Source organism: Protopterus annectens, chromosome 9.part0 (genome assembly GCF_019279795.1).
Source record: "Protopterus annectens isolate FY-2018-M chromosome 9.part0, PAN1.0, whole genome shotgun sequence".
Taxonomy (NCBI): domain Eukaryota; kingdom Metazoa; phylum Chordata; order Ceratodontiformes; family Protopteridae; genus Protopterus; species Protopterus annectens.
This window is the reverse complement of record NC_056743.1, coordinates 1,120,444,678-1,120,462,177: the sequence shown is the minus strand read 5'-3', so window position 1 is coordinate 1,120,462,177 and position 17,500 is coordinate 1,120,444,678. Positions and strand designations below refer to the sequence as shown.

General features: G+C 37.6%; 1 protein-coding gene across 2 annotated transcripts in view; it reads left to right on the top strand.

The window, feature by feature from the left end:
- PDE1B (phosphodiesterase 1B) overlaps positions 1 to 17,500 on the top strand; it is a 1,856,783-nt gene that overhangs the window by 1,438,196 nt on the left and 401,087 nt on the right. For both annotated transcript variants that reach the window (XM_044083973.1, XM_044083974.1), the window contains exon 8: positions 12,780 to 12,905. In XM_044083973.1, the coding sequence (XP_043939908.1) occupies positions 12,780 to 12,905 (126 nt within the window). The remainder of the gene's footprint in view (positions 1 to 12,779; positions 12,906 to 17,500) is intronic.

The following is a 17,500-nucleotide window of genomic DNA, read 5'->3' as shown; positions in this document are numbered from 1 at the left end:
CTTCAGAAAAATTTTTTTTTTCTTTGCAGAAAACACCATAGTGGCTTTAATATTGTTCTTTTTAAGTTCCTTGATCAGTGGTAAGCAGGATTTTCTCTTGCTCATTACTTTACTGTAATAATCATTGTCAAATCTGACTACATATTTGCCTGTTTTAATAGGTGGGCTGTACCATGCTGTTTTAATATTTGAATTCTTTCTATGCTAGACATAAATCTAACCATAATTGAACACGGTGATGAGTTTTCCTTCTTCAACTGTGCTCTTGGGGTCTATGTGCCCTTTTAATTACAAAATATAAAATTTCAGGTAGACGTAATGTTTTATGTAGCCAGGTTGTTATGAAGTTTATTATATTGTCTCACTCATATTTTTCAGGTATGCCATAAATTCTAATGTTATTTCATCTCAGTCTATTTTCTAAATCATCTTATATAAAAGCCAGTCATTTTGTTTTAAAAGAAATTCTGTGTGAGACTCACCTTCAGCTATTCTCCCTCCAAAATCATTTAAAGCTTCTTCCATACTGCTGATGTGTACACTTTGCTGTTTCATGATAATTTCTAATTGTTCCATTTTCTTTCTGGTCTTTTCTTTGAAACATTCCATTTTGGTATCCAGTTTGTCCATTTTAAGTAATAAACCATGCATGCTAGATATTAATGACTGGGTGTCTGTTTTTAACACAAGAATCCTGAGTACAATTTCTTGATCATGTCATGTTGAAGTCTCTTCTCTCTTAACAAGCAGCTGAAATTCTGATAGGAAAATTACAGCTTTTGAAGAACTTGAAGCTATAATTTTTTTCTCTGACTACTACTGAAGAAAATTAGCTAGCAAGTATATCCAAAGTTTATTTTTTTGATTATATTTTCTGCCAGAGATGTTTTCAGGAACAGAGCTTTCAACAGTTGCTGCTCTCAGTTAGCTATCTTGGCCATGCCCCTCCCCCCATGTCAGTCTTGATCATTGCCAGCGAGCTCAGAATTCTGTAGTCTGGATTTTTGTTGTGTTGATTGTGTCACTCCCAGGGCATGCACTGGCTACCTCTGGCTTCAGCACTGGTATTTACAATTGTATTATTAACTTTTTAACTACCTGCATGATGTGTGTCCTGACTATCAGAAATATAGACACCCCCTACAGTGTTGCAGACTACAACCATGTATGCACCATGACTTCCCAGAAAAAATTCCAAAAGATCTTGTTACTTAAATTATCATCAGAATTGAAAGATTCAAGAAAAAGTGATCCAATGACTGTAAATCACAACACAACTTTATCTACAATCCAGTAGCTAAGCACCCTTCAGTGGATAGCTTGCAAATTAACATTTACTACTGCTTTATGAGTTAATTTTCCTCATAGGCTAATATAGGAAACACCTGATTGGTTAGCAGCATGACTGCAGAAAAGTTATTGTACAGGCAACATATCAGGAGGGATAGCAAGGAAGAAAGCTTAGTGCACAATTCAAGAAGTGAATTACACCAAATTATGTGTGCATTTGTATAATATTGAACTAATTTTGAAAGCTAGTGCTCTTTTTAAAACTGCTAGCTTTTCATGGTAAAGGACACTGTCATGTTTATTAGCTGCTTTTCAATACAAAGTTACTCCTACCTGTTAAAACAACCTAATATAGTATTATATGTATTAAGTATTAAGAAAAGATCATCCTATTTGTGCTGTACCCTGTTGTGTGTTCCATGAAATTTAATATTAAAATACCATCAGGGTTTGGGATTCATTCTGGCAACCAAATTTAGTGAGAAGTTGTGATCTGTGCTACCTCAAAGTCCCCTGACTGAACAGTACCCTATTGGCTGACCTTCCAACTTCATTCCGAGTATAAAAGGAATACAGCTTGCTTCCAAAATGCATCTTGAGATGTCAGGTAAGTTTTCATTTGTCTGTTAATCTCTACAACTGCGGCATTCACTATATCATTGAATTTGGATATGCACTGTAGAGGTTAGCTTCGAGAGGTCCATGAAAATATGTCTCTTTCGGAAGGCTTATTTCAGTGTCTGACTTAAAGTTTTACTTGCAATTTGGTTTCTTCCAATTTGATTTTACTGTTATTGGTTTTAATTCTGTGTCACTTTTTCATTGTATAGTATTTACTTATAAACTCTAGAATAAAATAAACTTGAACAATCATTACTCTATACCTAATAGTTAAAGTGACATTTTAGATTAGATGAAATATCACTTTGATGGACATTTCACAGCATCAGAGCAGCAACAGGAAAAAAAGTACCACAAAGTACTTATATGGCTTTGGATTAGAAAAGAGACTGATCCTGACAGAATGACATGTTGGCCTTAGACCTTGTCACTAGATTTATAGACAGCTTGAACCCAGTTTATGCATTACTATATACTTATACAGTGCTGTGCTCTGAGAACCAACACAATACATCAAAATAAAAGTGCCACTCAGAAATCACTTTGCAGTGGAGTACACTAGCTGTGGGCAGTACACAAGCCAAAGATAATTTGGTGTAAAAGGCATTTAATTCATCAAACACAGCTAGTCAGAATAACATCAAGAATGTCCTGAGAATTTTGGTCTGATTAAGTGAGTTCCTCAGTCATTTAATATGCAGATGGAATTCAAAGGTGCTAAACCCAAGTCTAGAAGACATGACTTTTTAGCATCTCATAACCTTAATTCTTTGTGTTAACTGTTATATATGACCAGCGTGAAAACACAAATGAGATAGCTTTCAAGGAGAGAAAGGCTAGTAGCTTTCTTAGTGAGTCATTTAGGTTTAGGCTGGGACTACTAGAATGGAGCAATGACTTTGCAGTACCCAAACAAGACTGGTTACAGACATAACAAGAGGACCCGTAGTTGTATGCATTTAGTATAATGTATATAATTCTGGATGAAGGTCATACAGGGCTTCATTCTGTAAGCACTAGGACTGCTCAAGACATAGAACTCTCTCAGGCGAGTTATCTGTCCCCATCCCATGATATCTAGACTCCTACCCCTCTAGGGCTTGGTTGTTGTGAAAAAGTATAAGGGAAATTAAATCAAGGAGGGGTGGAGGTATGGTGTCTTCCTACAGCCAGAGCCATACTCACAGAGCCAGCATTATGTAAAGTACGCATCATTTCTTTATCTGGTATCATAGAAGTCCAGTTGCATGGCATGTAGGATAGAATCTTCAGAAGAGCCCCTTGAATGATTATCTCATGGGGGGGGGGGTATTGTCTCTATGACTGTAATAACAAAGAGGTTAGATCTAGAAATCACATCATGTATGCAATGAACAGCAGATCCTTGCAATGAAGATCAGATTGCTAAAGAGAAAATACCATTCTGATAAGTGTTTAAAAAAATAAAATTAGTGATATAGTCATAAATGCCACTCTAATCAAGCGTGCCAAGTAAAGCTGTTCCATGCTTTTTGTAACACAGTAAGCACCCTGATAATACTTTCCGTGGCAAATGTTTGGTAATCTTTGTCCCCTGATATCCATTACAGAAGGAAACAAACACCTCTCTATCTTCTTGTATAGATTCTCTTACGTCCATATAAAATATTATCTGCCTGTGAACATCTGTGCAGTGAAGTAAATGTTCCCTTTTTGGAGCTTTGTGTGAAGAAAACAAGCAAATTCAAAGCGGTTGTACAAGACGGACTTAGTATCACCTTCTGATATAAAAATAAGTTCTAAATGTATAAGAAAAGTGAAGTTCCCTGACAAGATGATCAGTGGAAAAGGTGAATCCAAAACATATGTCTGAGTGCTTGAAGGTAAGACTTACCCTGACATAAGGGGTATTTGAGTGACTAACGGTAGTGAGGCAGTACAAAAGGTGAGTGTTTGAAATTTGTGCTGCAGTGTAGGGTTCCATGTGAATCAGTTTTGCTCTTGGCCATTTCACATTGGGAAGAAATACTGTGATGAGAGGGAATGGGTATACATAAAGTAGACACTCTGGCCTAAGATCAGTCAGTGTGTCCTGACTCCTGAACGGGGTTGTATTGAAACAGGGGTGCAGTAAGAACTAATGGCTGTATTTGGCAATGTAGGGTGAGATATACAGTTTATGTAGTGGGTGTTACAAATTGATTCATTGACCATTTATGAGTCATAGTGTCTCTGTAAAGGGTCTTGGAATGTATCCTCCCATACTATTTGATGTACCATACCTGGACCAGCATTACCTATTAAGTAGGTAGCATTGCTCTCACTTCCAACACATTGCTATGCAATCTGACTTCCTGATCTGACCACAGATCCTGAGGTGTGTGATTATTATGTTGATCCCACACTTAGGAGATTTCTTTTGTTGTCGTCGATCGTGTTGGAGATGGATCCACAAAGTGTTTACCAAACAGAAGATTGGAGGGAGAGACCCCCTTATCAAGTTATTCTTGCAAAGTTGGGAAATTGATGGGGTCATTTAGTGATTTTGCCAATCAATACATCCTTGGTGTCCACTTAAGTACCCTTATGTGGTAACTGATATGGGGAACCATTTGAATGGAGAAGACTAGAGGCTGAGGCAATTGTCAACTGTTATTATAGCCACATTGGGCAAAATCTTGGAGAGGCTGAGACAATGTTTGGCTCTCATTGCAGCCCTATTAGATAAAACCAGTGACAGGCTTGTTTATAACCAACTTTTATCTGAATATGCCAATAAGTACAAACTACACTCCAGCAAGCACCATAGCTTCTGGACTGGTCATAGTACAAAAATTACACTGTCAACCCTAACAGATGATGTCCTATTCAACATGGATAAAGGGAACCTAACAGGTAAAGATTTGTTAACTAACTAAACCTTTGATTTGGTAGACCCCTCTGTTCTTCACAATCATTTAAAAAACAACACTGAAAATTATCTGCAAAGCTTTAACAAAAACATGTACTCTCATCTAAAATCATTCGGAATAGCCAGGTTAAATAATTCTCATCAACACGATCAGTTTAAACATTTAACAAAGTCATGTGATATAAAAACTTTTAGACAGCATTTAAGGAAGATCAGTATACATACATTAATAAACTTCACATATAAATGATATGTAATAACCACACTAACCAAGAAAGAAAACATTCTGGAAGTTCACTAAAGTTTGTTTGTTTGTGTATGCATGTTTAACAGGGTAGTGCACTGATCTCTTTGGACCATCTACAAACACAGCCTATTTAATACATAATATATGAGAAAAATACTTTTGCAATCGTAACAAATGACAAAAACATTTTATACATAAGATATGAAAATGGGTTGGAGTGGCATAACTTAAAATGTAGGTTGGTAAACTTTCAAGAGGTTAGTATAACACCCCTCCACCCCGGTCAAGTTTGATTTGATTCATCACTCCAATGGGAAAGTTCCTAAACCTCTGACAGTGAAAACTGTGCTTATTTTATTTATTCTTTTTAACTGGGTAAGTGAAATGATCCATAGCCCTTTTTCAGCCATGATTTTGTTTCGATAGCAAGACACTCGCACACAGAATATACAGATTGAATGTAATATAGTAACAGAACATATAAACAGCAGTTACACTGGATAATGATAACATGTTAAGGATAAGCTCAGAAGCAGTAACTAACAGCAAGTACAAGCAGCTCAGCACATTAAGGCTTTGCTATACAGACTGCATGTGTTGATGGCTGTGGATGTGCCATCAATGGTAATTTGGGATAGGGGCTTGTGGAGTTGGGCACTATTAAATACTTGTAAAGGGTATATGGCGAGCCTCTTATGGTCCACTTGTCTAGTACTGCTCCTATGTTCCTTAGGGATCAGTTATGCAGAAGTTCTGAATGCTGTTGAGCTTTTTAGGGGTTCCAAAAAGCAAAGCTGTAGCTTTATTAATATCAATTGCTAGCGCATTATCATACACCTAGTTCCATATTGCTGCAAAGTAATGGTGAAGTTCAGTCATCAGCAAGGCATACGTATTTGATACAAGACAGATACCACATGAAATTATTAATATATACAGAAAACAGCAGGTGTCTAAGAACAGAGCCTTGTGACATGCCTCAGTTTGTATTACCAGCAAGGAAGTGCATGCCAGAAATCCAGAATGTTCTATTTTCCGGGTAGCATCTGAATCATTATAAAACCTCCATAGTGAAAACAACATAAGCTAATCTGCATAGCAATAAGGCATGATCAACAATTTTAAATGTCCTGTAAAGATCTAGAAAGATTGCATCTGCAGCTTTACCTTTTCCCACACTGGTAAAAATTTGGTCTTTTAGTTTCTGGTATAGTCAGTATTTGCTAAAGTTAACTTGTAGCTTAGTTTCTTTTTTTAAAAAAACTTGATACATTTCAGGATATTGATTAGCATGCACTATGCACACTGTAACATGCAGTAATCTGCAAGGAGGCTAGCAAAACCACTCAGAATCATTTTTCAAATGCTGGCTCCTGTCTAAACCTAGCAGCATTGCAAAATAAAAGACAGACAGTAACTGTCACACAAAGGAGAAGCCCCTGACTCATAATTAACAGCTCATTAAAATATATTGTGATGTAATGTAACAGCTCATTAAATGTACAGAGCCTGCCATGGGTGTTAAATTCCTTTAATGTGAGTCTTTTGTTATGCTATGTGTTATAATTGCTTGAGAGAGGGGTAATATTTAACTGATGACTGTCATTCATTCATTTAGTTTGACGAATCAGTAAAATATTTACAGTAATGACCCTCCCCCACAACAGGAGTAAATCATGTTTATAGTTCCATATCAGCAGTATGCCACTCTCGTAATATACAGGAATGCATTGTGTTTATAGTTTCCTAACATTGGTATGCCATTTACTGCTGCCCCAGTCTGCAGCAAAAAACTATACTGATTTTGTTTTATTTATTTTATTTTACATTTGTTTACCGGGTAATGTCCGACTGGACTGGGATGGGAGTCCGTTTTCAGCAGAGACCCGGAGAGAAAAGCTCCACAGCATACAGTACAATTTAGACAGTAGACTAAAAACAGTACGACTCATATTATTTAATTTCAACATACAATACAATTTAGACAGGAGACTAAAAACAATATGACTCAGTTCATATTAGTCAATTTCAACAAAACAGGACAGCATTTATAGTATTTGACATTGGAGTGCATACAGTGTATATGTACATAAGATAAAAACTAGCTGTTTACATGTGGAACTCAGAGGAAATTAAAAAGTACAGACTGAGTAAGAAATTCAAAAGCTGGAGTTTGTAACTAGAATAAATTAGTGAGAAAGAGTATCCGTGAGTAGAAGAGGGTAAACAAAAGAAAAGCAAAAGTGGAAAGTGGGAAAGGACTTTAGACAAGGGTAGACAGATATTGATGCAGGAAGAGAGTAAAAGCAACCGTCTGTATGTAGGAGAAAAGGTGAGGTGGTGCTGAGCATTAAGTTATCCAGGACAGCAACAGGGGCATAGCCAGTTGTTTATAAGGTGTTCTTTCAGTTTTAGTTTAAAAGCAGGATAGGAGGGAGTACTCTGTATGTTTAGTGGAAGGGAATTCCAGTACTTAGCAATTATAGAGGGAGTCTCCATGGGTGTTATGAGACTGTGTAATTTTGAGCAGTGGTCTGTTGGTGGATGTTATACAGCTGTAAACTGCAAACTTTAAAGTGTCGGTGTGGGTGATCATACACAATTTTTTTTATCGCTCATCTGTGCTTTGTCTGATTGTCTGCTCTTCACCAGATAACGTATTTTAATGTTTTGCTATTTTGTCTTTTTTTACCTTTTAAATCTGTACAGTTTTGTTGAAAACCTTGCCTGTAAATCTCAGCTTTATCTCGATTATTGCCTGGATCTGTTTAGGAAATGGAGATTTGTTTAGTGTCCTCCTTTTTTTTAACTTAATTTATCTAATGTTTGCATTTTGCTGTTAGTGCATTTAGAAAGGATTCTTGAAGAGAAGGACTTCACTATCCAATGATAAAAATGCAGAGAAAAATAGAAGTCTAACAAATGATACATAGATATACACAAACTTCCCCTTGACTTACATTCAATCTCCCACACCTCACACTTTAAAAATGAACTAAAATCTTATTTTCTCAATTCCAGAACCTGCCCTTCCATGACCCTACCTAGTCTTCCTTCCCTTTATGTACTCTCAAAAGGACCATACTTAGTACCTCATTACACCTCTCTCTCCAATGTGTCTACTATGCATTTGCACAATTTTATACAAACAAAAAATATTTATTGTTGACCTGTTGAACTATATCAATGTAAAATTGTTACTTAGATTCTTTTTAATGCAACTTTAACTTTATGCATGTAACCCAACATATGTGAATCATTTTGCTATAACTGCTATTATATCAATATTGTTTAAAATTGTACTTGTTTTAAAATGTATTACTGGAGGTTTTCTCCTCGGGTCTCCACTGAAAATGGGCCACAAGCCCAGTTGGACAAACCCGGTTAACAAATGTCAATAAATAAATAAATAAATAAGTGTTGTGTTCTGCACATCGCATTATTCCTCACTTTGCCAGCAGCAGTAACTGAATTTCAAGAAGTTTTAGTTAACAAGTGACGAAGATGAAAAAACACAGTACAGGTCATAGTTATAGTTCCATGTTGTGTGTGTGTGTGTGTGTGTGTGTGTGTGTGTGTGTGTGTGTGTGTGTGTGTGTGTGTGTGTGTTAGGGGGCAAAGTAAGATTAGGTTACTCTTTTAGCCTTGTGGCTGCGTTATATATTTTATAATATGATGCCCTATGATACTAGGGACCAGTAGGGGGATACTGCAGTGTTCAGTAGTTGGACTGTCCCTTTGTGTTGTATATCACAATAGCACTGCAGATGAGATATAATGTAATGTATGCCTCTCAGAAGATGACATGAGGATATTGTATACAAAAGGTTGGTAAGCAAGGTGGTATGAAATAATTGAAATGGGTTTTGCAGTGCTGTAAAAATGTGCAAAAGTCTGAGAGTTTGCATTCAGTAATAGCAGGTACAAAATAATTCAGCTGTGAGTTAGAAACCCTTGGTCAGTGAGTACAGTAATGCAAAGACACCAACTGTAGGCACCTTGGAGGAGTCACATCAGGTCGTTGGTAAAAGTCAGTGTGAGACCTTAGACCCGCACTGAGGGTGTACTGGAATTCATATAGATATACTGAAAGCGTGTAGTGTACTGTAATTATACCTGGTAGACTTTACATCTGGGGGGATGGTATGTGGTTCTAGAAACTCAATTTCTCAAAGATATGTTAGACAGAGGTGTTTGAGCAGGGATAGCTGAGATGATGAAGTGACCACAATAGATAACTCATGAAGAAAGAGTAAAGAAATTTAATACATATGTACATCCCAGAGGGAAAGTGATTGAGACAGGAAGTCATGAAAGAAGCTTTCATTTTTCAGAAGGAAGTCAGTAAGACTTGAAAGACAAGTTACAGAAAATATCTGTACAGGAACAATAAGGCAAGCCTGATTACAAAAGGAATGACACAGGGAGAAATATGAAGTTACTCTGGAGAAAAATGAAAATAAGAGACAAGTGGAAACAAATAATAGTTTTCTTGTGAACATAGATGGTAAAAAATTTGGAAATTGAAGAATGTATAGGGCACTGTAAGGCAATTTTAATGAGGTTTGTGGCAATATTCACTATTGTATAAAAGTGCCTGAAAGGTTACCCAGAAGATCATGGATTGGACAGTGTACAGGCCAACTGGATTTCATTTCTTCCAATAATCAGGAGCGGCTTTAGGTCAACTGGTGCCCTAGGCAAAAAGGCTCCATGGCGCCCTCTACCACACCACCTGGTGCACCCATCCTTGTCTACCTGCACCAAATAAATACTGGAAAAGCACCCCTGCTAGAGTGGCACCCTAGGCGGTCACCTAGTTGGCCTATGCCTAAGACCGGCTATGCCAATAATAACATGTTTTTTCTGTTCAGTGTAGTTCTTGGAGAGGAATTTCATCTAAGGAAAATTTATACTCTTACCCTCTTCTACTCTTATACTGTATATATATCGTTAGCTATTTATTATAGATATGCATATGGGTCTACTCATGTAAATCAAAATACCCACATGTCAACAGCAAAAGTCGACAATGCAAGCACCAACAACTCACTATATACACATAGTTGAATGTAATTTACTCTGTCAAAACAGCTGCTCATTGACAGAGAGAATGAATGTAAAATGTGATCAAATGCTCTGAAACATCAAAATTTGAAAATTTTGGTTGAATGGAACATCAAATGCATATGGTTAAGGTAGGTGTGGCGTTGGAAAACTAATGGTGAAACTTAGATATTCTGAAGGTTTTATCATTAGTGGTGGGAGTGTTTATGAAAGTGCATGCAGGTTAGGGTTAGAGTAATGGTTAACTAAAAGGAGTGTGTGTGTGTGTGTGTGTGTGTGTGTGTGTGTGTGTGTGTGTGTGTGTGTGTGTGTGTGTGTGTGTGTGTGTGTGTGTGTGTGTGTGTGTGTGTGTGTGTGTGTGTGTGAGTCTGTCTATACATCTGAATGTGCGTGTGTGTGTACGCATTACTTACATAGCTTGTACATATTTTGGATGTAAATTACTTCCTACAACAACTATTACATGTTACAGCACGCTTGATACATCAGGCAGAGTATTTTACATCAAAAATATAAAAAAGTATACAATAATAAAATAACAAAACTATTTAACAGATAGCCCATTCATTAAGCACAGTAATGTCCTCTAGGGTAGGCAATATGGGAGAAATAATGGACCTTCCAGGGGTGGAGACACCCTCCAACTGAAGCGTCAGGCCTCATAACACTCCTGGATAGTCAGTTATTTAACGAATAACACCTACACTGTTGGCCATTATTGCTTGCTTAATAACTCTCACTCCTTATGTTTGGAAGGTGATGTGCCCCTACTATACATATCTCACAATCATCCTGACAATATGAAGGATATTTAAACAATGATCTTGCATGGTAATGACATATTTAGTCTATAAAAAGGTAATCATAGCTGGTAGACAGACAGCTGTCAAGGACTGCGGGCTGAAAAGTGAGATGTATACAGGTAATTCAAGACATACTTTGTGGAGGATAATGTTGTTATGTAGCCAGTGAGGTGGATCAAACCACATAACTACAGGCAAGAAGAGGAAAGACCTTTAGAATGCTTCTAAAAAACAGTGGAGCATCAGGTTCTAGTGGTCCTTTTGTCCCAAGTGAAATGTTAAATATTTGGAATAATAGTTTTAAGTGATGGTAGATAGATTTTGAGTGGAATCCATAAGGCAAAAGTACACAGGTGTAAGACAGATGTAGTAAGATTTCCTGTGGAAATGGTACTGGTCTTCTTTGTAACTTGTGCCATTCTGGACTGGAGGGGATGGGGCGGGGGGGGGGGGGGTGAAGGTTTCTCCAAATCTGTCATCTAGCAGGTTGGCTATTACTTCCAGCTGAGTATGGGTGATGCCATCCACAACCAATTCAGCTCATAGCAAGGTATTCCCTTTAAGATTTTGGACGTAGTTAAAGAATGCCTTTTGATTATCCTTAGCTAGGGAGGGAGGCTATTTTTGCTTCATAATTTGCTTTTGACTTTTAGTAATTCTTATTTAGAATTTACAAGTTGCCATCCCTTGAGTCGAAAAGGAAGTTTAGTTAAAGGTCAGTATACTCACGTTCTAGAATGACATCACATTTGGAAGTCCTAAATTGAGAACTCGACATTGTAGCCAGTATGTTTTTAACGAGAGGGTATCCACTACATTTAGTCAACAATATAAGAAATGATGTCCGGTCACAATGGGAAAGTAAGTACAAACTTTTATTTGGGACGGGGGTGGAAAACAATGCCCCTTCAGGTTTTGGGAAGAATTATGAAAGAGCTTTGGTTGTGCAATACAGCCCCCAAGCAGAAGAAGTTAAGGAGATTGTAAAAGAAACTGGATTATTTTAAGGACTAATCCAAATTTACGTCAGTTATTAGGGGCTGTACCACTGTTTATGTATAAGATGGGAAAGAACCAGAAGGAATGGTTTGAATGAGGGTTGTCCAGTGTAAGTCAACAGACAACCCAATGAAAAGGGACTGTAAAATGTGGAACTTGCCCACAATGTTGCTGTATTTTAGAGGGGGATCCTTAACCCTAGAAAACAATATGCATTTACATGTGTTCTTTGAGAAAGGCAACTATTGAACCAAATTTGTTGTTTACCTTGCAAAGTGTTCAGGATGCCTGGTGTTTTTTGTGGGCAAGACGGAGAGATATCCATGTTATTATTTAGTGTTGCTAGTAACACTACACCTATTTTCATTGGGATTTATTAAAGTGTGGCATCTAACTTAAAAAAACACTTAGTTTGAATGTGTAAGAGTCCACTCAAGAGAAGTGTCTCATTTGAAAACAAATGTACCTTTATATGTGGAGCCAATAGAAATAAACCATATGAAATTAAAGCAGCTAAACCATGTGCTTTTTACGCTTACAAGTATGTGCAGAACAAAGTTATGTTCAACAAATTAATTAATTAAAAAAACTGTCATGAAGGTAATCCTGTGTAAATGCACCTAGCATTAACAGGCCAACACGAATGGTTCTAAAGTGAAATGATGCAACTAACTGCCATGTTTGGAAGTGAAATAATGTAACTACTCGCCCTGTTTGGAAACTAAACCTGAAAACCAGAAGGGCTGATGGAAAAATAATGTGGTTTGTGCATATAATATATTATATACGTTTTAAGTGTTATGACCAAAGTTTGGCTGTCTCGTATCTCTTCTGATTCCGTAACTTCATCCTTTCCTGCCAGGTCTGACTGTGCATTAATATACAATGACCGGTCTGTTTTGGAAAATCATCATGTCAGTTCTGTATTCCGACTCATGCAAGAAGAAGAAAAGAATATCTTTGTCAATCTCACAAGGGATGAATGGGGGTAAGTTGAACATCTGTCACATAACATACATGCACTCTTATCCAGTGTTTGTATTTTAAGTTCATAGATAAGGACAAGCCTAAAATGCCTGAAAAGATTTCCTACTGATTGAGTTACAGCTGAAATTAAAGTTACAAATGCATATGACAAGACATTCCCTTATGGGCAACTCTTCAGAGCAATAATAATTCATCTTTCAAAGATTCACCAGGATGAAAACAAAATTAATATTATTCAGTAGCATATGCAAATAATTTGTTTATAAAACATTAAGTGAAACAGTTGGGATAGATTACCTATACCAAATAAAAAATGTATCTCAAATTATTAATCTCTTCAACTGTGGGCAGAGAAGCTGAATTATTTTTTCTACGTGAGATTAAAAAAGGATGGGGCACACTGTTTATGATCAAGTTGTGGGGGTACTAAACTGCAAGTGTAAACAATGAGGGATGCTGGTCAGAATCTGGTTAGTTAGCGTGCACCAAAAGACACTTTGATTTACCAGCAAAATGCAAATAAGGTCCAAAGCTTGACCTATATGTTGGTGCATGATCCAGAAAGAACCACAGCGAGTCCATACATAATGGAGTGTCTTTGTGCATAAAAATTTAATATTTTAGGGATGCTTTAATTTATAGAGGTTATTATTTAAATTTAACAGGTAGGTAGACAATTTGTTTTCCTAAAAGTTTTCATTTTTATTTCTTGATACCTGTCTTAACTACTGTTTTTTTTTCCTGGTGCTGTTCATAATTCTGACTGCGCTGATCTATAACTGGGTAACACAGGAAGCAAATGAAGGTGGAAGGAATCAAACCCTGGAGCCTTGACTTCAGATATTCAGGGGAGAGAATGCAATTCAAATTCAAAGAATAAAGACCAAAATTTACCTTACTCGCCCCTCGGCTGGAGAAAAGTGTGTGGTTCAGGCTGTCATGCTCCTAACAGCATGCCTCTCAACCTCTTAACTCTAGAAATCTGGGTAAAGCCTAAAGTAATTCGGGAGAGGAAAAAGACCCAAATATAGAGGACAGATTTTAAATATCCCTTTTATAAACTTAAAATGTTGCTAGAATAACAGGTTTTGTGCTAATATGTTTTTTTCTGAAGGATATGCAGTCTGAAACTAAATTGTTTGTTATGATTTAGTGACTTCAGTCCTTAGTGATTTGCCAGAAAACCATAAATTTTATGAGGAATAAACCAAAAATATGAGCAAAAATCTAGACATTCTGCAAAAATTTCGACATTTGAGAGGTATGTCTGAGAGTAAATAAACTTATCCCAGCAGAAGAGATGGAAGATTCTAATAGTTGAGATGGTAAGTGGATTCATTTCTGAGATGGCTGCTTCATTAGATCCCTTCTTCTTGCCAAACCTTCTGGAAGAACTCTAAGAAGTATGTGACACTGCCCAAGAACCTTTCACATGGCAGATTTATTGCACCAAGTGGAAGAGGTTTTCCATCTCATAGAAAATGCATTCTATGGCATCTCAATTGTTTAGACTGTAAAGTAATTCTGACCATCCTTACAAGCAACTGTTTGGTCCAGGTCTTTGTATCCATGGTTAAGTTACATACGTCAGATATTTTAGGACATTATAATAAAGTGGAAGGCAGAATTGTGGCCCAGCATCTATTCTTCTTTAAAGAGGTCCTTCATTTCTCCTTTGGGTTTGAACTTTATGGTTGTCCATGTCCAATTGTGGCCTGCTTTTTAGGCAGATATGAAATTTACCTCTTGGAAGAATCTGCTGTTTTTGGACATTACATCTGCTGATAGGTTCTCAAAGCAGTAGGCCCTTATAGCGTTCCCCTGCTTTAGCTGCATGCCTCCTGCTATATTGTGTAACATGGCACATACCACAGATAACGTACAGGAGGTCTAAGGTGTGTGCTGCAGTGCAGCATCCAATGTGTCCACATAGTGGAAGTGGGCCTTCAGAAGTCCAAACACATGTTCACTCAAGTTCTTTGACAATGTGGTGCTGTTCTTTATCTCCGCTGTAGTCTGGGAACTTTTATATGGGGGGGTCTTCAGCCATGGTCCCAAGGTATACCCTGCATCACCTGCAACACACAACAGTGAACACCATTATGACTTGCCTGATGCCTAAGTTAATGTGAACAGCATATCCAGGACTCTGTGGTTGGCATAGGGTTATCACCTGTCCCACTTTGCGAGGGACAGTCCCTCTTTGGGCAGTTGTGTCCTGCAAAAAAATTAAAAAAATGGCAAATGTCCTGAGATTTAGGACAAACATATTTCCTATATTTTATGTAATAGATGCATAAAAAAGTTATTCTGTTTCTGAAACACCTAAATGTTATAAGAAACAGAGTAAGCAACTAAAATGCTACAAGAATAAGCATTTATTTAGGCAAAAAAGTGAAGTTCTGTCCTTTGTACTTGCCGTGGGTATGTTTTGCCTTGCAAAATCTGACATATGTACAAAAAATGTCCCACTTTGGGCATTTGAAAAGGTGGCAACCCTAGGTTGGCAGTGTGTGCACCCACCAACTAGATGACCTTATGGAAAGTCAGCCCACATGGATTATGGGAACTGGGGAATTGCCTGGATGGGATAAAGGCACTTTCTATATAATACCCTGTGCACTGCATACAACCTGACCGTTTATGGAAAGGATGCCCTTCTGGTTGATTTACTGGATGCCACAAGGCACAGGTGGTGCCTTGATGTCAATGTAGGTGCACTCAGTGGACTCCAGTATATTAGAAAGTTGGACTATATCACATTGCTTATAAAGTGTTGGTTTTCTCTTGTGCTGTCTGTGAAATCCATGTATTCTATTCCACATGCTGCCCCACCATGCCAAGGAATTGGTGTATAATTCACAAAGCCTGTGCCCTGTGAAACTTCTAATATGTCCGCAGTCAGCCTCTGAAAGGCTTTATTAACAAGAATGGTTCATTTTGAACAAACGTTTGTGTTAGCACATTTGCTTTGATTCCATGTGCGGATGGCTCATGTCTACTAACATCCATATCGTGTCTCTGTATGCATGGTAAAGATCAACAATATCCTGGCCATAGAGGTAATGGGATGTCACCCACTGGAAGACTCATTTACTATATGGAGAGTGATGAAGCAAAACACTGTGTACTCCGGCTCCAGAAGTGGTCACTAACACATTACTCTGCTAATATTGATGCTATGCGTAGCTTCATAGCAAGACTGATACTCTCGTAGACCAGCATTTCGAACAGATGAGTGACATGGTTCTTCGCACTAAACTTATTTTCCTGATTTGTATATGCAATAGCTGTCATTAGCATGTTGACACTCATGCATGCCGTTATGCAATCATGTGCTTGCCATGTACTGTATGACGTGCCATTTTTACTGCAGTATAGTAGCACTTCTTGTGTCTCTGAACTGCCCTCTCTCTGCACATCAACTGACAATGTGCTATTTCGCATAACACTGTATGCTGATTGCTTCTGACTAGACCCCAGTGTGCATTAATATTGTAAAAGTTGATTTCATACCTGCTTCGCAATGTCATGGCAGGAAACAAGCATTTTTGAATTTTACATTTTTTGTTTGTGAGGTAGGTTTAAAAATTAAATATGCAGATAAAAAATTAAATAATTAAAACATTAACATTATAGCTGTTCATTTAGTTTAAATATGAACAGTTTATAAAAATTCTACCACAAACATGTTTAATATAGGCATCAGTGTACTGTATGAAGGAAATAATTCTTACAATGCTGATTTCTTTATATCAAAATACTACTTTGCAATAACTGTGAACATTATTTGGCTGCCTCAGTAGTTAAGGATTGGTCCAGGGTCTGGAATGCAATACTGACCTTTGTGAATGTTTGCATGGAGTTTGCAAGTCCTGTTTTTCTCATAAATGCATGGGTCATGGGCTCTTTGGGTGCTATGGATTCTACCCAGAAACATGCTGGCTGACTGACTACACTAAATCATTTATAAAGGTTAAAAATTGGTTTTAGCACATGGAATGCTGCAGTTATGCAGCAGAGAGCAGTGTAACAGCTTTTAAAGCTGCTCATTTATCAGACAAGCACTTTGCTTTGGCCACTGTCCATGTGACAACAGTAAGGGCCATTTTCAGAAAGGTTACCACAATATTTTCATACGGTGTACACCTTAGTGCACCACTCATCATCATTATGTGGTACACCTGGCCCCTGATATGCAGGTGGCACCAGGATGCAATCAAGGGCTATCATCTGAGTAGAGTCTGCTACTATCCTTGCCAACATGGAAATGATTTGTTTGGTACATGGCTTCCTTGAGAATGTCGCACATCATTGCCAGTGCCTTGTTGAGGCCAAGGAGTCCAGGGATTATTGCATGCTGTGTCTCATAAGGACTATGGTGGGACAAATGGATTCCATATCTGCCTCTGTGCAGAGAACAGCTAGTGTTACCATCAGTGCACTGACTGTCCAACAGTGTTGTTGTGATTGGAGATTGGTGCATACCCAACATGGTCACATCAGGAGACCATCACAGGGTACATAGTCTGCTTCTGTGACTATGAGTACCTCATTTCATCACACCATGTCATATTCTGTGACAATTGTCAGCCT